At 40.5% G+C, this 23628-nt stretch overlaps 1 protein-coding gene across 1 annotated transcript; it reads left to right on the plus strand.

Annotated features, from left to right (window-relative positions):
- Positions 1-216: 216 nt before the first annotated feature.
- Positions 217-12549, plus strand: sfrp5 (secreted frizzled-related protein 5). The gene is made up of 3 exons (XM_020601757.1): positions 217-1199; positions 7884-7961; positions 11036-12549. Exons 1-3 carry the CDS (start codon positions 641-643, stop codon positions 11362-11364), a joined length of 966 nt encoding a protein of 321 aa, XP_020457413.1. The 5' UTR covers positions 217-640; the 3' UTR covers positions 11365-12549.
- Positions 12550-23628: the final 11079 nt, after the last annotated feature.

Consider the following 23628-nt stretch of genomic DNA (forward strand, 5'->3'; position numbering starts at 1 on the left):
AGTTTTCTCTTTCTCATGTTAACTTGCCCTAGAGGAGGGGTTTTGAGGGGATAAGGGACAGGAGGAGTGTCCTAGTGGGCTAGTGGGATCCTCCCCCAGAGTTGTGATTGGTTCCGGCTGTTGTGAGTGAGTCCAAATGAGGCCAGTAGGAAGGTGAGTGGTCTGGGAGCCTAATAGGGGGCAGACAGCAGCAGAGAGCTGCTGGCACTGCCTTTAAAAATCTAGGGACTCCTATTACAGCTACAGTCTGATAGACAGAGCAAGAGAGGGCTGGAGAGAGTTCTAAAAGGAAGACAGGGAAGGAGAGTGAGAACTTATTAACAGGAAAAGTTAGAAAATAAGCAGTTCTACTTGTGTGCTCACCCTTCCTTGACTACAGCTTTCCTACAACACTACCTGAGGCACACATACACACATACAGGGAGGTGTTTCATGGAGGGCTGACTCTCCAGGGAAGAAGGGAATTAAACTCTTTTGTTTTAAATACGCCGCATCCATACTCAGGAGGAAAAAAGGGGGATTACATCTTGTGCGCCTGCCCCACTTGTTCCTCTCCTCTCTCTGCATTTTGTCTTCACTGAGTTACTTTGGAGACTTTGGATACAACTTTCTTGAATTGTTGGTCTGAGCTCAGAGAGATATGGCGCACGGACAAAAGAGCCCCAGGTGGGCATTAACCCAGGGTTCTTTCAGCTTGGCACTGGGCCTGTCATTTTTCTCCCTCCTCCTTTTCCTCCTCACTGTTTCGGCTACAGATGAGTTCGATTACTACAGCTGGCAGTCGGACAACTTCCACAATGGTCGTTTCTACACCAAGCAGCCCCAGTGTGTGGACATACCAGCTGACCTGCGCCTGTGCCACAATGTGGGCTACAAGACGATGAGGCTGCCCAACCTCCTAGACCATGAGACCATGGCAGAAGTCAAGCAGCAGGCAGGCAGCTGGGTGCCCCTGTTGGCAAAACGGTGCCATGCTGATACCCAGCTCTTCCTGTGTTCACTGTTTGCGCCAGTGTGCCTGGACAGGCACATCTATCCCTGCCGCTCGCTGTGTGAGGCCGTGAGGAACAGCTGCGCACCAATGATGGAGTCCTATGGCTTTCCCTGGCCGGAGATGCTGACCTGCGATAAGTTCCCCATTGATAATGACCTCTGCATCCCTATGCAGTACACCGAGAACCACGTGACACCGCCAACAGGTAGGGCAGCTATGGGCACATGCATCCTCTCTGATAGGCACGTTTGTTCATTTACTCACAAGTTAAAAGCAACAACACACATAACAATTTAACAGGCGACAACAATATGAATAACCTACATTTAATATTTAACACTTCGTAAAGAAGTCATTATTCAGCAGATAAAATTGGTTTTTGGCCGCATGTTTGCATGGCATTTTTAAATTGTCTTTTCAAAATTTTTAATGTTATGTGACAAGATCAGTAATCACATTAACTTCAGTTTCTAGGGTGCCTAAACAAATATAACTTTAATAAAAGTCTTTCCAGCATAACAAGGATATTGTAGCTTGTTGTACTGATTGTTAATAACTTGTTCAAAACATTGATTATGTTGTAAAGACAGTTTTTAATTTGGAAGTATAACAAAAGGCAATATCAATACATCTGTTAAAAATGAAATTTGTCATTAAAAATGTACCTATTGCTGCATTCTGACTTATTTTGTGCAAACACAAATGGAAAAGTTATTTAAAAAAATATTAATGAAAAAATAATGAGGTTAGTTAGCTTAGTTTGTTTCTGCATTACAAATATCAGGACTTACAGTAGTGACATGAGTCACTAACAGCATCACTAAGACAGATGAGTCAGAAACAATGAAAGTCTGACAATGCCTGGGAGGCTCATGTGGTTTCCTCTCATGAAAGTTTAAGTCAGAGACAATCCAGAGGAGGTCAGCGAGGGAGAGGGGAGCATGAAGAGGCTACAGGGGAAGGTTCTTGAAAAGGTGGACAGTTCAGGAGTGCTCCCTTACATCTACATATGCCTCGGGGAGGGACTCAGACAGACTGAGAGAGACAGGAGACTGAGAGAGTCTGGTGGCCAGATCGCTCAGTGAGTTAAGATAAATGCACTGTGATGTTAAACACACCTTAACTGAAAGGTGACACACATGCACATGCATACACACACATGGCTTTATCAGTAAGCATCCGTCAAGAGCAAATCAGTCACACTAACAGAGAATGGAGAATGTCTTACTTTAAAGTCATGCGCACAAGTCACATGCATGGTCTGCACAGTGTCAGTAAATGAACGATTTAACCGAAGGTGGATGAAATAAGAAGAAAAACTACTACACAAAAAAAAAAAATCACATAAAAATGGAAGATAATGATTTTTAATCATATAGAATATAGGTTTTCAAAGCAGATGAGTAAAAGGACAGATGGGCCGACAGTGAGTAAGGTGAGTGGGAACTAAATACAGAGAAATAGATGTGTGTGCACCACAACTACTTAAGCAGCCTTTTCACAAAAGCAGTCAGCTCTGAGAGGGGGATAAAGGGAGTCAATGAGAGTCTTTAGACAGTGAAGGGGGACTGTCCCCACTGTGTCCCAGTCATTGTTGGGTCTGGCAGCCAGGAGGCCAATTAGCTAGAAGGCCAATTACTGAGCTCCCACTAATTAGTGGGCATGACCAAACAAGAGAGGCAGGGAGAGAATGGTAGCAGCTAAAGTCTGATTGTCCCTGAGAGAGCTGAATGGAGACAAGTGAAAGGAGAGGGAAGAGGGCGAGAGGCAGACGGCGTGTAGATGAGGAGAAAAGCTGCTTCCTGCAGCAGAAAAAGCGTCCGCCTCTCTGCTTTCAATAAAGACTCAAAGAAAAAGGTTTATTCTTCTCATTATTCCACTTCTTGCCTTTAACTATTTATCTCAATTTTTCATCTGCTTTGGTTGAAATGTTCCTTCATGGAGTTGTTATACAAATTTACTAAAGCATTAAAATGAAAAGCAATAATCGTTTTAGTCATATAAATCACAAGGACTTGTTTGACATATCTTTGCTTTTTATTATTAATGTTCACAGCAAAATAATATCGAACTATCTACACCATAATGACCAAAAGTGGAAAAAGATCACTGGCAGTTTCTCTAGTGAATTCATGCAGAACTGATTTATTCCATTAGGGAAATGGCTGTTGTGTAATTTTAGGACTTGTATCAACTATGTGACATTTTGGCTTTGCAAGGCTATAACTCGTTCTTTTACATGCTCCCTGAAAAGGAAGTAGGTTAAACTTCATCTGTCATCTCCTCCAACAGACAACTGTTTGTTGATCTTATCTCATCAAATAATGATCAGAAGCAAAACAGTTTACAGATAGTGACGTGAGATCAGTGCAAATATAGAAGGATCTTTGTTACTAAGCAATTAGACCAAACATGTTGAATAGAAATAAAGAATAAATGAAAAAATGAATATTGGTACATTTAAAAATCAATTCAGGGGCGTGCTTGTGTAAATGTGTGTGTGTGTTTTTGAAACTGAGGGTGAACCCGTATTACTTCTAGCCCGAAGGCCCAGTCACTGACATTTTGCTAAGAACCAGAGAGTCTCAGATGTGCCGATGAGGCCATCCCGAGGACAAGCTTTTACACATAAGCACCCACACAAACACATGTATGCACACACACACACACACACACACACACAGCCAGCAATAATAAAAAGACGTTTCAGCAAAGAACTTTAGAAGTGAATTTCCTGGAAACCCTCTTTGTTTGAGGACACAGATGATACTCTTCACACAGGATCATATGAGGATTCTTGAAGTAATCCAGATGAATCTCAGGGAGTTGGGTCAGTCATGTAAATTAAGCGCTGTTCTACCTGCTGCTCTCACTGTCGGGGTGGCCCCGGTGAAATCGGAGCTATTTTGCAATTACATGATATAGCACGGTTCGAGGGCTCCTGTGGAAACTAACAGTACAGAGTTAGATTCGATTTCCACCTCTCTGTCATAGCCGAACTAGAGAAGAACACCACCAGCACCTGAGCTCAGGCTGTGCATGCGGATGATTTATGTTATGTGTGTGTGTGTGTGCATGTGCTATAGCTCGTGCCTGCATGTGTGTGTGGTCATGGCTTGCGATTATATAAAATGCAAGTCTGTAGATGCTATACCAGGGAAAACACACAGACTGTTGACAAAAGAGGGCCCAGGCATCCACAGAACAACAAAAAAAAAGGCAGTCTGAGGTGGATTAATGATGCTACCTTCAAATCAGCAGTTATGCGGTTCTAAAAATGTAGGCAAGAGTGCACAGATGCCATAATTTAAATTGCATGTTTCTACAGAAAATGTATTTCAAGACATTATGCACATTGTCCAGTGAACATCTTTGAAAGTGTGTAGTATGAAAGATGTTGTCTGTCTTTGCCATGATGTGGCTAGGGTAAGTTACAACCATGGGTAAAGGAGACAGGCAGCACTGTCAGGTCCCCAGCAGCACAATGGGTGCTACTCATGTGGCCCTGGCTTCTATATGAAAGGGAAAATGTGATCCAATGTTGTGTGCATGGAAGACTGCCTAGACCTTTTCAGAATGTTATTTTCTCCTCTGTATAGGATTCCTATAGACGCAAGGAGCGTGCTGTGTTTTAGGGGCCCAGAGGGCTGCCTGCAGGCCATGTTTAAGTCCTCCTCTGTCTTTCTGCATGCTGCATTTAAACAGATGTTAGGCCCTCCAACATAAATCACACGCTGCATTTCATCGCCGGCACAATACCGTTTTATGTCATAAGTGTTGCTGCTCATAACTTAAAGGGCACAAATGAGGCATGAGATAGTGACCCACGCATACTTGAAACGGAAAGCTCTTCCCATAAAAGTCAGTGTGATGCTCAGGCTGCAGGGGATAAGGTCCAAGACCTGAGTCAGGATAGGATGACAGTATTGTTAGTTCTGGCTGTTTTACATGAACAAACACTGTGTGTGTGTGAATGTGTGTGTGTGTGTGAGACAGAGAGAGAGAGATGAAAAATGGGCAGAAGCATGTAACTTTGCACTTAATGAAAGTAATCTTCCACCCAACTATAAAATTTGTTATAGTGTTTGTGTTTTCAACAGAAGGCATGAGAGGGATTCTTGAATGTCTTTTAATGAATTAACTGGGACTGGCAAAGGCACTGTTGCTCTTTCAGTTTTAGTGATGACCTTCGCTTTATGTTGTTGAAAGTGCAAGTTAAATAAATGCACACCATAATTTTCTACTGCATCAAGTAATTACAGTACAACAAGCCTTCAGTTCCAAAACTATGCCATTATTTGGCTATTTACTTTTTACAATTAACTTCAAAACCATTTTCAAGCAAGTCTACTGTAATACTGAAGAGGTTCATTTTTGCATTTTGCTGCTCTTAATAAGCTTCCTAATTTGTTAAGAATAAGACTGAAACCAGGGTGTGTGAAAGGCAGGACAAAAAGACAATGAGAAGAGGACAAGACATAAAAGATACAGCAGGGGAGAGGGACTGAAATGGAGAGAGCAACATTAATCTCAACACTATGACCAAGCAAAGTTGTGCAGTTCATTTACAGGACTCTTGCCATACATCATTTCTTGCTGTTTGAAAATTAACAAGGCTTCCGCACAGACACCTCCCTGCTCACCCTGCTCCCATCATCCTTTTCCTCTTACATACAGTCATGGAGTCCCAGCCTCCTCATCCTCCACAACTACAGCTCTGTGTGACAATATTATAACCTTCTTCACTGTGATTTAAAATGCTGAAGTGTCTGTAATTGCAGTAACCCAATGAAGAAAATCTGCACAAAGAGTCTCGTCTAAAGACAACCAGAGAAGGAACATAGTTTTCACAGTTTAATCACATACAGTAGCATGGTAAAAACATTCTAATACTTCTTTTGAGATGATGGCAAAAATATATTAATGACCTCATGTCAAAATATTTGGTGAATACAAATGTCTCCAGGAAAAAGAATGAAATGTCATGAAGCCACGCAGCAGTGATCCGCACCAGAACAGTGAGGGCGAGTTCCCCGACAGGGACCAGAGTGGAATGAGGCCAGTCATCACTTAATTGATTTCTCAGCAGCATCCAAATGTTGCTTTTCGATCCAAGCTCAACTAAGTTTCATGGAGGTAGTGCTTTCTCCTAACACATGCTCTGGCTTCAGCACAGCTGGGCCTCCTCCCAACATACCACCCCTGTGAAACCAGAATGAATTACTGTGGAGTCTGAATAAGATGTAACAGCTTCAAGGGAATCATTCAGAACAAATCCAGAGTTTTGGCATCTCATGAGCTGTGTGTGTGTGTGTGTGTGTGTGTTTCCATGCTCCTGCACCAGTCTTCATGTCAGCACCAGACAATTAAAGGCCTGACCCTGTAGTCCTCACAGGTCTCCTGCCTGTGAAAGCATGGGAACCCTCGGAGGAGGAAAACTGGCAGGCGCTCCACAAGAACATGGTTCAACTCTCTCTGACGTCCACACACACACACACACACACACATACATACACTCATCGGTGGTTCGGGGGCTTACCTCCCCATGACCTGATCAGCGAAGCATGCTAACCTTTGACCCCTCTCATTATCTGGCCAGACAGAGAAGTTTGGGCTGGGGTGATAACCTTTGACCCCTGACTTTTAACCCAGGGGCTTGGGTTGCATTAGTGTGTGGTTGTAAGAATGAGGCAAAGAGGAAAAGAGAGAAGACAGTGAGCTTTTGGGGAGAGAAATTTGAATATATTTTGAATACTGTGGTAAGTGAATGACAGGAAAAAAAAATTATCTCCCTGAAAGAGGCTGCTTAGCCAGCAAAAGGTCAGTGGTGTTTTCCTTTCAGACAAGTTTTGTCTAATCATATTTCTCTGCCCTGGAGGTATACATTTGAGTGGGGAAGATTTCTACACCACATCCTTCTCTTTCTGACTCCTTAAATTATATCTTGTTCTCTTGACTGGCCCATGGCTGTGTTGTGGATGAGTGGAGTGATATTAGATGTGTACAGCCAAAAGCTGTCTAGATTACATGTAGTTTATGCAATAATTATCATAATAAAGTTTTATATTTAAGAGCCTTTGGGTAAAATTGCAAGGAAGGATCAAGCATGTCCGTGTGTGTTGGACAAAAAAGGAGACAGGGCTTTGAAAACAAGTTTTATAAGTAAAATGGGAGAAACGATATTTGTCATGATAATTGGCCAGACTTCTGAATTTACGGTTATGCTGTATACATAAAGGTACTCATGCAGAAACAACAATTAAAAGAAGACTTCATGTACTGCTTCTGTTTTTCATGTTTATTTTCCAGTGTATGCACACAGAGTAGCAACAATCAAATCACAAATCAGTTGCTAAAGCGAAACATGCTTTCGAGCAAAGCAGGCACAGCCACACATTTCATCGTAAAACTAAACTGAACTTGTTGCTTTGGTTTTCCCATGCTGTTTCACAATGTTTGGTTGCTGTGTGGCCTAAGTGTTTGGTTGTGTCTGTATGCTGAATCACTCTTTACCACGTGGAGCTGCTCCCGATGCAACGTTTACCTTTCTACACAGCCAAGACCACGCCTGCACCACCAAAATATACAGCGGCCAAAATAAAAACGGCTTCTCCAGTGTAATTGCAGGGCAAACATCAGTCAGCCTGCTGGACCATATATTCACGCCGCAGCAAATGACCTCTGACAAGAAGAGTGGGGCTGCAGAGAAGTGCCTGAAAGGTGCTTAGGGCTTAACGGTTTACCACTGACAAGGCTTTGGTTTTGCTGGCTGAACCAGACTAACAATGACCACAATTCAGCCATTAGTTATTAGCTAATCTGACCTTAACAGCACCAACTGAAGTGTGATTTTATTTTGGTAATAACCCCCCCTTTTTTTTTTCTCCAGTGTCGAAGGTGTGCCCTCCATGTGACAATGAGCTGAAAGCAGACAATATCATGGAGCATTACTGCGCTAGTGACTTTGGTAAGTACCAGCAATTAAAAAGAGTGAGACATGCAAATGGTTCAGTTTCATGAGCTAATAATCCCATGAGGGGGGAAAAAGATGACACAAGTACAATAAATGGCATCAAGAACATTGTAGAAAATTGTTTTGTCTTGGAATTTGAGAAAGTTACACTAAAAGCTTTACGGCAGTTTATGCTTTTAACCCATCCACCACCAGTATTCTAGTAACATTACTTTTTGTATGCTAGTCAAAGTACTAGCTGGACTACAACTGCTACATTTCTGGTACTCATACACACATACCACCAACATTAAAACATTATGCAGACAATTCTTTATCAGCATGAAAAGTTATGGATTTTCTAAAAGTCTTAGTTTTTAAAAAGAAAACGACACTGACACCAGAAAACATTAAAGATACGGTGCAATGTTAGCTTTTATTGTTAGTTTAAAGGTACGTTTTTGATAGATTAAAAAAAGGTTCCTGGCTTTATGATTTACCTGTGTTTTGTTAGGCTGCAGATGTGTGCAAATATTTATAAGAAATGGTCAAACTGAACACGGACATGAACAGAAAGGACACACACTAATGTTGCACTATTCCCTCTGACAACAAAACTCTTTCCTTCTTATAAATTAATTTAACAGCTTCCAGTCACCGCTGTCCATTCAGTGCCAGTTTCTAAGCTTTATATTTTCCAGTTTCACCACAGTAACGGCCTGCGCACAAAGCCAGAACATAATTATTCTATTGTTTCTTTCTCATCGAGACTTTTGGCCCATCCTTCTCTGCAGCAGCTCAATTGCTGCTGGTATGCACTATTGCCCCAGTCGTTTGGAGTTAATGATATACTGCTTTGTAATGTATCTGGTCGGATTCTGAGCATTCAAGTAGAAACGGTGACCAAAAACACTCATAACCTTGGGAGACTCATGAAGAACATGGCTTATGTTGCTGAACAGATGAGTGAGAACTGAAAATGAAGTGTGGCCAGACTGGTGCTTAAAACCATATCTTTACAGTGTAGTGTCCAAAGAGGTGATGTCAGGAGACAAAGTGTCATCATCTATTTTCTGGCAATTCTTCACACCTCCTCCACCTCCAAAATGTTATGGACATACAGAACATGACTCCATTATACAGTAAATCAGCAATTAATAAACGCTCAATACATAGCATCCATCAACAACAAAATACACATTGCTCACACTGAGCTGCAGCCAAAATGTAGACTCATCCCCTATAATTCATTTCAGCATACACATTTCTATTATTTAACTTGAGGGTGTTTCAGAGATCAGACAGCAACACACATTCTGTTCATTAGAATGACTCATGATTGCACATGACAGCAGAAAGCCAGACATTCTGCTGGTTATGAATGTATGTGAGATGTTCATATGAGACGTGAGTAGAGAAGTCAAGATAACTGTGGTATATGGATTTGGAGATCAAGGCGAGAACGGCTCTACAGTGTTATGTTATAGGGCGGTGACTGACTGCAGCTGGATCTCACACCTCATGAATGTTGTTACCTATTCATCTTCTGACCCCTTTCACCCTCAAAGTATCTAGAACTTCATGTTTCGCTACAGGCTACTTTAGATCTCTGATCTCGCCACATTCCTTTCTGTACCATCCAGCAGCATGGTACAAATGACAAGTGTGTAAAAGAAAAGGAGCCGTGATGTGTGTGTCTGGCAGGGTGCACAGCAAACACCTGGTTGGTATCATAGGAGGAGGGTTGCCTTCTAAATAAAGCCTGCTTCTCCTCAAAATGACAGCGCATATCTCTCTCCTTTTCTTTTCATCTGCTTCTACCTCTGCACCCCCTGTGCTCATTTTAAAAATCATGAGATAGTATAAAGACATGTGCACATGTAGTCACAAGGATCCAGGCCAGGCGGCACGGTACGTCGCTGCTGGAGCACTTGTGACTGACAGAATATGGGTGGGCATTCAAAGTGCAGCAAAGAGGGAAATTATTGTAGCTTTCCTATCTTTGCTGAACACACACACACACACACATATATGAATGCACTCATTCACAGAAGTGCACACACACTCAGGTTGGATCAGGATGCAGATGAGATGTAACTCAACACACACATTCCTTCTTGAACATGCTATCAACTTGCATGTACTGTATACTGTATGTATTGGTGTACTGAGGGATGTTTATGCAACTGTAGACAAGCAGGCAAGAAGTGAAATGGCGGTTTTCCAAAAGGTTCGGGTACATAGCAGCTCTTCATACCGACCCTGCACCTTTGCCCAGCACATGATTAATTTCACCTGTCAAAATGTTCACCCAGAGAATTCCTCTCTCAAATGCTTAGACATTCAATTTTAATCTCTCTCATAAAAAATATTAACTTATAAACATGTGGTTCAACAGGAAATCCAAGTCAGTACCTGATTAACTAACCAATATACTGAAAACAGTGCACAGGGATGACCCGCTCTGTATTTTTGCTTAAAAATACACAAATGCACAACATCCCAGTGGAGAAACACAAAAGTTAGAAAACAGATTACATTTGATTTCAGTCAAAATCAAAGTGACTAGCTCATCGGAACATGAAAAAATATGTATTTATATTTGGAGGCAAACTTAAGTCACAAAAGTAAGGACTAAAAAAAACATTTAAGTCAAGTTTTGAGCGGCAATGTCACATAATGAGCAGCACTTAGTAGCTAAAAAAACACATCTTGATTTGCAATTTGCCAAAGCTAGCTTGTGATTTTACTTGGATTTGCATTAAATGGCTTAAAAGTTTGGTTGTAAATCCAAACATGTCCTGATTTTGGTTAATGGGTTTTCCCCACATCTGACACAAACGTACACACAGGATGCTGTTTGTGTATGCTGCAGGAGAGGCTAAATAATGATACTCAGGAGAGGAGTAAAATAGCTGCTTCTCTGGCACAGCTCAGAGCTCAGTGTTGGTCATACAGAGAATAAATGTCACAGCTGGTCAAAGTATAAGGGAACAGGGAAGTAAAAATGACACTAACAGTTTGTGTGCAAATATCACAGTTTTATATAATCAAAGTTGAACTGAGAAAATGTCTGTCTCTTCCCTCAGTCCTCAAAATGAAAATCAAGGAAGTCAAGAAAGAGAAGGGTGACCGGAAGCTGATTGCAGCACAAAAAAAGAAGAAAGTGCTGAAGCAGGGCATGCTAAGGAAGAAAGATCTGAAGAAATTGACCCTGTACATCAAGAATGGTGCCAACTGCCCCTGCTCCCAGCTGGACAACCTGGGCTCCAACTTCCTCATCATGGGCCGCAAAGTGGACCAGCAACTGCTGCTCGTCTCCATTCACAAGTGGGACAAGAAGAGCAAGGAGCTAAAGTTTGCCATTAAGTACATGAAGTCCCACCAGTGTCCCACCTACCACACCGTCTTCCAGTGATGTGGCCCGCTGTACTGTTCACAGAATCCATGATCACTCTAGACACTCCACAAGTGATCCTAACTCTCATCTCAATAAACTGTTTCCAAACTCCAGATTTCTGGGAAATCTATTATCAGCCCATGACATAGTCCTATAAGGGGTTGCAGGGTGGTCAAGCTTTTATTTAGTCAGCTTTAATATGAATCAGGTAGTCAAGGGGGCCGTTCTGATCTGCTTAGATGAATCATACATGTTAATGTTGGAGAGCCACAAAGCAGAAGCGCTGTCCGAATAATAAAAGTCCAAAATAAACACAGATCTTAGAACAGTTAGGGTGACATCAGTTACTTCCTAAATAAAAGACATTTTGATCTACTCCCTGCAATTTAATAGAATCCTCATTAATCCTACTTTCTTTTACTGATAGTGTAGAACCAATCAATTGCATGATATCTTACAGAAACATTAATAGTATTAAGAAATGGGAAACTACAGATTTGAGACAACTATTGGACGTGAAGTGTATTTGGCAATGTAATGACTATAGACAAAGAATGGAAAGGGATGGTTGTTTGTTTGAAAAGACCCAAGAGTATGTGGGCTGTGCAATGGGCCAGCACACATGCTGGCACAGAGCTCCCAGGAACAACATCAAAGCAGAGAAATGTAGGTAATCCACTTATTTTTATGTTTTAGTAATGTAAATAAATAGGTAAGTCAAATGAATACTAGACAATTAGAAAACTAGGCTTTTTCTCCTTTTATACCTGCTGGGAAAGAAAAATGGAGCAAGAGGGGGTGACAGACTGGATGATCCTTCCACTGACTGTACAGCACAGTGTTTTTGGGCCTAGAAGAGGGAAACTTGAATATTTTTTTGCTTTGTGAAATGGAGAGATATCGAGGTTAAGGCAGAGAAGATCTTCCTGAAAGCAAGTGAAGAACAAAAGGGAAAGGAGAGAAAAACAGACTCTGGACAGAACCAACAGTGTTGGGTTGATACGTCTCTGGTACTTGCTATATTTCACTATCACTCTTTTTTTTTTTTTGCTTCAGTTAAACTTTTATGGCATGAAAGCAGAAATCAGACATACAGACATAGCTCCTGAATTCACTGTTGTCATAGCAATAAAAGATCAAAAATTAACTTTGACAATATTTCCTTCTCAGTTAACCTCCAAGTAGTTCTGTTACTGAAATGCATCTTTGCTTTACAAAAATGTTAAATAAAATAGTTGAAATTTTTATAAAGAACGTCTCTTTGAAATGTGATCTTTCTTTATCACTGACACACACTCATGAAAAAAATCTTTTGACTTTATAACCTGTATAAAACGGCTGCTTGGTTGATAAAAGTACATACACAGTGTGTATACACACAATATTTAGTACACAGTACAAGTTTAATTTTCCATAAACCCGAAAAGCCATAAAACCTTTTCTGCATTTTTCAACATATTGTAGAAAACACTCCACTAATTTTCCATTTAGCAACCCAACAGTTGAAAAAAAAAAAATCTAAGTAGAAATCTTTATTTCACATTGATCTGAAGAACAACAAATACAAATTCCTTTTAAGTTACGCTGAAATTGTTGTGGAAAATTGAGCATAGTGCTGCAGTGTAAAACAAAAGGTACATAAAATACTGTCAGAGTGCACATGGTGCTGCAGCTTCATTTCTCCTTCCAAAAGGAGGAAAGCGGTGAAACCGGCCTGTACAATGTCTAAATTGCCCAGATCCACACACTAGGCCCTCAGCTTTACAGAGCCTGGCCTACAAAGCCACCAGTATTTAATGCTGAAGCATAAAGGGTGCTGCAGACAGACACCAGGCTGCAGTGTAACCACCCAACTTTATCAAAACCATCCCGGTCCTAATCACTCCAGACGCACACATGAGCCACTGCAAAAAAAAAAAAAAAAAAAAAAACTGAGCACCAGTGGAGTGATGACCTATTTCTATGGATATGGTGCACACTCTGTTTCTAGACTGTAGAATGGCAGATACAGGAGCAGACAGGGGTAATGGGTAGAACTGTGCTGGGACACCTTTATCAGAGAACACTGAGCTAAAAATTTTAATTCCATATAGGTGGAGATGGCTTTCTTGGAGCTCTCCTTCGGAGAAGAACCAGCTCCCATGCAACAGATTACATCTGGTCTAGTGGAAAATGAGTCGCTTTCATAAAACAAAGATGTGGTAAATCATTGAGCTCAAAGTGGAGGAAGACAAAAAAAGTAAGGTGACAAAAGGAGCCAGGGGAGAAACTCAGCTGGGTCCCACAGACACCCATCAGCACCTTCACAAAGGTCACGTAGTGTAGTTAATAAATAGCTGATGAAGGACCAGTGACACACAAAAACACACGTGTTCCAGAAAATATGACCACAAGCCATCTCACTTTCCTCCAGTGAGACTTCAGCTCAAACACATCAGTTCCATGAAACATTTGTGCACACTTTACAGAAAAATAATGCAGAGGGCATCGTCACCATATAAACACAAACGGTAAAAGAATGGTTGCATTGTCTGTTCTTACTGCAGTGTGTTGATGAGCAGCTCGGTTTCACAGCTGAATAGCCATCAGCTGTGCACGAGCACACACACACCCACACACACACAGTAGAAAATATTCAGCCTAATAAGTTATCCTGTACATTCCAGGAGTTAATGCTGGATTTGTGTTTTCATTAAACATACTTTTCCTCACCCACCCACTTGTTCGACATAGGCTCGTGATTTTCTACGCTTCTTGTGACAAAACCCAGAGATGGGCGTGATCAGCTTACAACCACTGTTTTCAGTATTTGAGAAAAATATTTTCCTTGTGTGATTAAGTTCATTTGGGACATGAACTAATGAGTCCTGAATGTAAGCACTGGAAATCAGATTTAGGCTACATTATTTATTTTTACACATACAAACATTGAAATCTCTTTCAACCTCAAATCTGTTTATCAGTGAAGTTTTATTTCTTTATAAGTTACGAACAATGAAGATTGAATATTCGCTGATCAAATATTGAATATTAAATTTTGTAACTTTACTCCAGTTTTAGCTTCAGGGCATGGTGGCGCAGTGGTTAGCGCTGTTGCCTCACATGCAGCTTAGGTTGATTGGTGTCTCTAAATTGCCCATAGGAGTGCGTGCGTGCGTGTGTGTGGTTGTTTGTCTATGTGTTAGCCCTGCGATTGGATGACCTGTCCAGGGTGTACCCTGCCTTCGCCCGATTGCCAGCTGGGATTGGCTCCGTGACCCCATTCAGGGACTAAGTGGTAGAAAATGAATGACTGAATACTCTAGTTTTCAGGATGGATGGAGAGAACATTACAGATAAGTCTGGAAGGAGGCCTTTGCTCTTTGATCATGGGCAAATGACAAAAGCCTGACATTGACAACAAAAACAGGAAAAGATGCCTTTAGGTAACAAACTGTTGCCAGAGTTTATTCATTTAAAAAAGTAGATTCAAAAGATCACTTTACTAGTTTAGATAAAGTGATTTTATCAAGAGAAGCTGGAATTATTGTAACAGTTAAAACATTTATTGTATGCAGATGTGAGCATGCAACCACACAAACACACACGCATGCTAACACACTGTAAATATTAATTAGGTTTGACTAGTCTACCTCAACAGAAAGAGACCATTATATAAACTCTGGGAGAGTCAGAAGAATTTATATTAGTTGCCGCGTGACTCTCTTTACCCAACGCACCAGGTGCTATTAAAACAGCATTAGACAGTAAGCCAACATCCTCTTGGTCTGACCCACTAGACCACCTGTCTGCAGGAAGAGAGGACTGGAGGAAGAGAGCGAGGGTGGAAACAGCCACACTTTGACAGGACTGGACTGGTTCCGAGCCTTGGCCTGCTTTGCTCACTACAATGCATTAAATATGTTGTGTTTTATGGTGTATGTGTGTTTTGTGAGCATGTTTGTGGATGTGCATAAGTGTGCCATGTAGACTCCCTTTTAAAAGGTCTAGAGCAAGCCAGGGAGTCATTTTGTTTCCATAAAAAAGTCTGAGAAACTTTCCACATGTGGTACACATTCAGTACATTCCACACAACTCTTCTCATTTACATGTAGTTTTGCTTGAGCTTAAAAAAAAAAAAAACAGGTTCAGCTACATTTTGTTAGTAATGATGAATATTAATGATCAACCTGGATTGAGCCATTCACATGTGGACTATCCACTGCCCAGCCACTTTAATAGGTACACCCGTACAATTATGTGCAATTCAATTCAACATTTCCTCCTTAACATCTGTGTTTATGAAGCTCAAAATGTTTGTTTTTGGTGAATGTTTCATAAATTATCATTTCAATTATATGTTTATTATTGAGTTCATAGTTAAAGGTGGTGTTGTCCTGGACTACATTACATTTTTATCCTCCCCAGCTACACAGTACATGAGAGAGTGCGACAAAGTGGGTAAGAACGTTCCCTTTCGTCCCCAACTCTTTTATGTACATTTCTCAACTTTTTAAACAAACTTGTTAAATGCTAGCTTAGCCAGAGTTCACCTTTTAATGTGTAATTATGCAAACATATACTGTCCCAGGTTTGTTTGTGCTAAGCATTATGTTATGTTACAATTATCACTATTATTTTTGGTTAAAGTAAAATACATACAAGCACTGTTCAAGTCTAACTGGAGCTTAATGATTTGGTAAAGAGTGTTACAAGTGAATTTGTGGTTTTGGTTATACTCACCAGGGGTTTGGAGGAGGACGCACCTAAGATCATCCTCATTTTATACACTCTCTGATGTCATCAGTGATTTCACAGGGTGAGTTAAGTAGGGAGGTGGGGATTATTAGTGTTAAGACAGTTTTGTGTGTTGATTAATAATTTATAAGTTGTATGGTTTGAGAATTGTTTGTATGTCTTAAAAATATGTGATTTGGTTAAACGTTATTTGATAAAAGTAACTTTGGAGAATTGTCTTGTGTGAGGATGGAGGTGTTGATCAACCTGTAAGAGATAAGAAGTGGTGCAGTCTGAGGGAAGGTTGACTCAGATGGAAGTGCAGCTGTGTGTGTGTGTATGCATTGTTAATTTAAGTTGTGTTATTATGAGCTGAGTTTTGGAAGCTGAGTTATGTGAAGTTAACTATTTGGTTGTTTTATGGATATTCTTTTGGTACATACAGTATGTATTATGGTGGCATGCTTGTAAATAAATCACCTATTTTGAACCCTAAGATGGTTCCTACCATTTTTTTTGCCACTTTGGCCAGATCTACCACATTTGGTAGCAGCGGTGGAATCTACGCCTGTAGGAGGCAGTGAATACAAATGTCAACCAGTCAAAAGAAACCGCAAACAACTGACAACAATCTGAATTATGTGATGGCCACCAACAGCAAGAGACTGCAGGTAGGTGAGACCAAGAATCAGAAACTGGTGCTGAGTTTTCAAGTCTGCATATGTTTCCATGCTGCATATGTGATGACACCACAGACTATGTAAAGTAAAAGGTGCTGTTCTACCACAGAGGGTGAGAATATTAGGAACACCTCTAAATATAATGTAGTCCATTACAACACTTCATTTAACTACGACCTCAATAATAAACAAATCATTGAATTTATACATGTATGACAATTTCACCAAAAACTAAAACATTTTAAGTTTCATAAACAAGCAAGAAGTATTGCTTTGAATTGCACCGGTGTACCTAATAAAGTGGCCTGGCAGTGGATAATCACTGCTCTTCAGAATCAAAGAGATAATTTGCTGCTCTCTCTGGCACCTTTACATTAACACTAAATGTATCATTTTGCGCTGTGTCCCACACTGACTCAGTGATGCACTAACACTGTGACAGTGACATTCAAAGCACATCTGCTAGACAGTTGCACTAGGGTGATGAGATTAGATTCCCAGAATACACATATGCACAACACTGACTTGGAGGAAAAGACGGTAGAAGGACATAAGAGGCTAGAAGAAGAATGACTGAGAGAAAGGACTGGATAAGAAAACACCCAAGATGCTCTCAAGAGACTTTGGCTCTTGGAAACAATCACACTGGCCTCAGTGACTCCTCTGCAGTGGAAAATGGATAAATTAATAGGTGGAGTTGAAGACCCCCTGTGGGCAAGGTCCTGAAGCCATCTGTGAAGGCCATCAGCATGTCCCAAACCGGCCGTTTCCCTACTGAACCAACATGTCAGTCTGAAGATTTAAAACCACATGGAACGCACGTACACGCACATAAATACACACTCACGCACTGACACTTCTGAACACACAATCATCAGAGAGGATATACTCATAAGTGCAGCCAAACACGAATCCACATGTATTTAGAGTGTCAAAATGCAACAGCACAGACACAACAAATGTGGACACAAACATACAAGCGCAAACATAAGTTAACACTTTTCACACACCCACATGCACTTACAAACACATGACTGGTGCAGAGATTTACCCCTGTTTGGAAAAACAAGCATCGATCAATAAATAAATTAGTTTTCCCGGTAATTCATTGACCTCACACTCTCTCTTTTTGTCACAGACAACAGCAAAGGTCAAGGTCAGGCAGAGATGAGGGAAGGTGAGAAGGAGGTGAAAGTTTATGAGACCTCCTCTGTGGATGGGGGTTACCCTCACTGACCCATGTGTATGCGCCTGTGCATATGTGATTGCATGTCCCAGAGATTGTTTATTTTCTTTTGTAGAATCTTGTGATTGACAAGAAAGCAGGCCACAATCAAATGGTCGGGCATCGCTGCTGTAGACCAAGGCTTGAACTGAAAGATGGTAAAAAAAAATGAATTACTTGTGTTTCTGAATTTCCAGAAATGTACAATTATCTATCGATCTATTTTCTTAGCCTTGTAGCATTATTTTACTGCTGTAACATCACCATCTGACAAAATGAAATCCTTCTTTGTCAAGTCTCTTTTTCTTTTCTACCCCTTAGTCCTATTACTGATACATCCTGTTATCAAGTTATTTGGTATGTATAATGTATTTATTTACCTATTTATTTATTTATTGAGCCTTTATGCCTATCACAATTTCCCAGAGCCCAAGGTGACATCTTCACTGTGTATTTTGTCTAACACATTAACAGAGAAAGTTCACAATTCCTCACATTTGAGATGCTGGAAACATCAGTTCCTTCCCTAACCATTTCAGCACTTCAGCCTCAGCCCGGTTTCTCACTATTCTCATTTTTTTTAACTCCTCCTTGTGACCGTCCATGCTTTATTCAGTGTCACTCTCAGACAATAACTTCCCTCATTTTTTTATCACCACCCCTTGCTGCACTTTTTTCCTGTAACTACAGTAGTACTGTAAAGATACTATGCTCCTCACAGTTTGACACGTCTACAGCACTCAGTTGGCAGCTTCATAATATCCTGTACAAAATACCATACAGAAACTGAAATGATGTGATTTTACTGAGTTGGCATAAGCATATCTCCATATCTCTGATGCTAATGTGTTTGAATAAGCAAATGAAATGCTGAATTTCACACTATAACAGAAAGGTCTGAAGATTTCAAACCTGCTATAAGCAAGCTCATCCAACGTCCCCATGCTGTCCTTTCTGTGTGAATACGCACTGCACAGGCGTAATCATCTGATTCTTTTCCACGAGCAGATTGCTCGCCCAAAAACAGTCTGTGCTTCCCCTGCTGCCTAAAACAATAACCCCACCAAATGCAGCGCCAAGGAATCGACTTCAGAGCATTTGCTCTTCAGCATTTGATGTGTTTGTGGACATTATGATCCAAGATTTCAAAAGTGCAGCACATGTTTGGCATGGCAGAGCACTTGGGTGAGAGGAGAAAGCACATTTCAGTGGAAAATGTTTCATCAGAAGAACTGCTTTGTTTGACAGTTTGGGACGTGAGGCTGGTGTGGTCTGGGTCAGGTGAGGACCATCGGGATGTCCAGCCACAGAGACACCTAAGACTTGCAATGAAAAACAGGTGTTTAAGTGAAGGTACAGTAAAAGAATCTTAGCAGGAAATACAAATATCAGATATAGATAATTTACAGTTCTCCACTCTTATATGATTTTGGAAACATGTACTGAATAAAGGAGCTGAACCTCGTGCACTATCTGCCACAGATGGAGTGTTTATCACAAGTTCCACATACCGATCTCTGGCCAAGACAAGCACATGCACATAGTCAGTTCAGTGGACGAATTCCCAGTCCACAGAGCTTCATTTTTGCCTTTTACTACATCTTCATTTATTTTTCAGTCACTCTCACTTTGTGTCATCTAAGCTCTTAACAGTGATCTCTTTATCTATGCATCACCATGTCGGCATCTTTTTCAGAGATCAGAGTTTAAGGGATGACAGACATGGAGCAGAGTTTCCTTAAAGTGAGACGGAGAGGACACAGGAACACATTTTCCCCACACATCAGTCAGCCTCCATGAATCTACGTTGAAACTGTGTGAGAGATGGAGCTTATGTTTCAAACACGGAGAAGTCATGCAACTGTCTGTTTTTTGAAGGATGCGGCACCACTGCTACAAGAAGAACATAAACATAACCAAAATGGGACATAAAAGAATAAATAAACAGTGAGAAGGCTGAGAAAATTCACCCTGACCTCTAGGTTTGTAGTATCATTACTCTTATCTTATTTTATTTACCACATGTATATTACTGCAAGGCTATTTTAGGCTCCTTCTTCATTTAAACCTTTCTAATAAAACATCTTTGTTCTGTTGTTGTACTGTAAAACATGACTTTTCCCTTAAGGATTACTAAAGCACTCTAAATGCAGTATCTATCTATTTATCTATCATGGTGTTGTGTCTTCTGCTGGGTTCGAATGAAGCTAAATGGACTAAACTGTAGCTCATATATAATAAAAAAGTCCAGGTACTATATATGGATGTGTTTTTTTATTGATGACTGTGTCTCCTTTTCTCTCATTTTATCCATATTTCATTATGCTGCATAGTACAGATTTCCTCCCTCTGTGTCTGCATCCCATCCCTCTCCCTCCACAGACCAATGCGAAATTTGCTTAGGCAGACTCACAGTCACTGAGAGAAAGCAGCATAGCGGGACACCACACTTTGCACCACAAAATGTACATTATGCTGGATCCAAACATGTTTCATTACCAGCATTGCATGGGCTATGACTGCAGGGGTTTTGCAGAAACTTACAGAGCATGAGCACGTCAGATGTTATCACTGCAAAGTTGGTATATGTTGTTGTTTTTTTAGTAAGAAAATCAGCTTTGATTTCAGATGGACCACCATGCATCTTTGTGGGTTTCTAAATGGTTTGTTGAGCCCAAGGGATCATGGGATCAATATGATCAAGGCATCATTTTTAAGTCCTTACATAATCCTTCAACTAGCATAATGTAAATCTATGTAACTCCTGTTTCCCATTTACAGTGCTTTGTTATAAATAAGTCCTCTGCCACAATGTTTACTGTAAAAATGATTCTTTGACAAAGACTCGTGTAAAATATCCAAATCCAGATGATTAAAATGAGCTAGTTTTCTGATCTACAGCTCACACCATTTCACATTTTCACAGGAAAACCATTGAAGCCACCAAGGAAGCAAAAGCTAGGAGGAAGGTTATAACGCATGTTTGAGTTTGCCTGGATGATTTGGAATACAGTAGTCTACAGCTACATTTGTGCAGTTTTTCTGTCTTACTTTTTCAGCAGAATTTGAGTAGAGTAGGTATGTTGGTATTTTGCTGTTATGTATGTCTATTACAGAGTATTTGTCACACCCCTACACTGTCAGGAAAAACACAGTCATCTTCGGAGCAGAGCAGTTAAGGGAACAATGATGAAACCCTGGGTAAGTTTGACCTTTAGCTATGTGAAAGAGCTCCCCTAGCTCCTTCATGGCTATCGGCACAACCTCTGTCTCTGCCTGTCAACACTAGTTTAATAAGAAAGCACCATCACTGACCAACAGCACACAAACATTCACTTACTGTATTTGGTGGGACACACAGCAATACCATACAGTGCAAGACAAGAGCAGTTAGTTCAGTATTTAGCTGTAAGTACAATTTTCTAGTAGCACACCGATACACTATTGCTGGCGGAAACAAAAGGAGGATTCCTGGGCTGTGAATGTATGAAGTAAAAGAGGACTATGCTGATTTGTTCTGAATGCAGAGCCACCACATCTCTGGTCTCTTCCTGTCCTGTATTGTCCCTTAAACCCCTTTTCCTGGAAGAGCATCCCCCTCCTGATACACAGTCATCATCCACCTTTCAATCATTTCTCAGAGCACTGCACAGTAAGTCTCTGTGTACTGACCTCCCCTCAGTCTTGGACCAGCTGTCCCAGCCTGATATGTCACTAGTACAACCCACGTGAAAAACCCTTTGCCTGGAAGATATGGTGTCAAGTTTTGATCCGTTTTGAGCAATTATATTTTAGGCCAGCAAGATAATCACTATCTCAACTGACATTTCTTTATAGAATATTATTCAAACACTATCTGTTATGTTACAAAGTAAAAACATGTACAGTCACTGGAACAGCAGAGACCTACTGACACTAGGCAAACCCCTGTACAATGTGATACGTAAATGTTTGCTTTTGTAATCAGTAGGCAGCACATCTAACCACTCATGTTTTATTAGTAAAGTCAAATGTTTATAGAGAGCTCCCAAGTACATATTTTCTCAGGATTAAAATACTTACATAAGAGTATCTGAAAAGAAATCAGATGCTTGCAGTGTCTGCTAACAGGGTGGAAGGAATATGCATGTACCATGAAAAAGCCGGTAATGATAAAGGCCTTTGTCAAAGTAAGTACAGGGGAGACAGATGTGTGTATTCAGTGAGACAGAATGGTTGCAATAATTCACCTTATCGCTCCAGAAAATGATGATTTTATTGGATACCTGTCAACAAGCAATGCCTCTAGAGAAGATACCATATCAGAAAGGGACGTTTGTGCATATATGTGTCTGTGTATATGTGTGTTACAAATGGTCACGGTGAACAACAAGTATCAGTTAATTAGGGTGTGTGCTGGGGTTTCTGGGTAAAGGTTCCTTCTCTTTGACAAGGTCAAAATCATAAGACAAACACAACTGAGTTGTCACTAAGCTTTAGATAATAATGAACCTTCCAGTAAATGAATGGGTAAAGGATACAATGACTCTCATTCACTAAAATTTCTGGCTGAAATATTATCGAACAACTCCCATGAGGTGAAGCATTAACCTTGAAATACAGCCTGTGATGTGTCACCTGTGTGTATGTGTGTGTGAATAAGAGCAGGGGCCTCTTTGAACACTAATGACAGCTGATGATAGGCTGAAAAGAACAGGTCTATGACTGATGAAAGCTGTGGCAGAAAGAGGGGTCAGACTGTTGCAGGGTGGGCCGCAGCACACAACAGATAACGTTAGTAGCACAGCTATTTCACTGCTTGCTTAGCCAACACTGATAATGAGGCTGACTGCTAAAATGAGATTTTAAAAGCCTTTAAAATGTGTTTTGGTGATTTGACTCTTAAACACTTAATAAATAGATAAAACCTGTTTGGCTGTTTTTCCAAACTTGTGGTTAATTAGTCATGAACATTTAATCCATCCATCCATTATCTATATTGCTTATCTTGGAGAGGATCACAGGGGTGCTGGGGCCAATCCCAGCTCACATCGTGCGAGAGGGGGGGGGTACACTCTGGACAGGTCACCGGTCTATCACAGGGCTGACAAGTATGTCTGATGTAATAGCAAAATACTTAAGTCTCCAAGGCAATTTCAAAAGCTCTCTTCTAGTGTAGGATGCATTTTCTGACATGTTTCAGAGCCATTATTTTGAAAGAGAGCAATAAAAATCAAGCTAATCTGGATGATCCTGTTCATGAGTTGATCGCCTGCAGGACAACATTGAATATAATCATTAGGTCCCAGCGGTCACCAAAACATTTCGATGAGTATAGAAATGATGTGAATCACATGTAATGGCCACATCTTAACACTTATTAAATCAGACATTTAGATTGGGGTCTGGTGCAACGCTTTGCACCAACTACCAACACAAATTAAAAACACATTAAGGTAATCTCTCATGGAAGAAGGCTGTCAGATTTGTATAGACTCATTGATGAAGATGCCAAAGTTCACATGGTTCTCATGGCTCAAGAGATCCAACATAAGTAATACAGTAATATTTGTTCTCATATAATATAAGATACATTGCTTAATATTTGTTTTGCATAGCACTTGGTTTTAATAGTTTATTTTATAATAAATATTTATTTCAAGGCATTAATTTATTTTAAAA

The sequence above is a fragment of the Monopterus albus genome, unplaced genomic scaffold (genome assembly GCF_001952655.1).
Source record: "Monopterus albus unplaced genomic scaffold, M_albus_1.0 scaffold52.1, whole genome shotgun sequence".
Lineage (NCBI taxonomy): Eukaryota > Metazoa > Chordata > Actinopteri > Synbranchiformes > Synbranchidae > Monopterus > Monopterus albus.

Bases quoted from the DNA above. Each gene is read 5' to 3' on its own strand.
- sfrp5 (XM_020601757.1), top strand. From the start codon at position 641: ATGGCGCACGGACAAAAGAGCCCCAGGTGGGCATTAACCCAGGGTTCT. The intron at 1,200-7,883 runs GTAGGGCAGCTA...TTTTTTCTCCAG, and splicing joins CCACGTGACACCGCCAACAG to TGTCGAAGGTGTGCCCTCCA. The intron at 7,962-11,035 runs GTAAGTACCAGC...CTCTTCCCTCAG, and splicing joins TTACTGCGCTAGTGACTTTG to TCCTCAAAATGAAAATCAAG.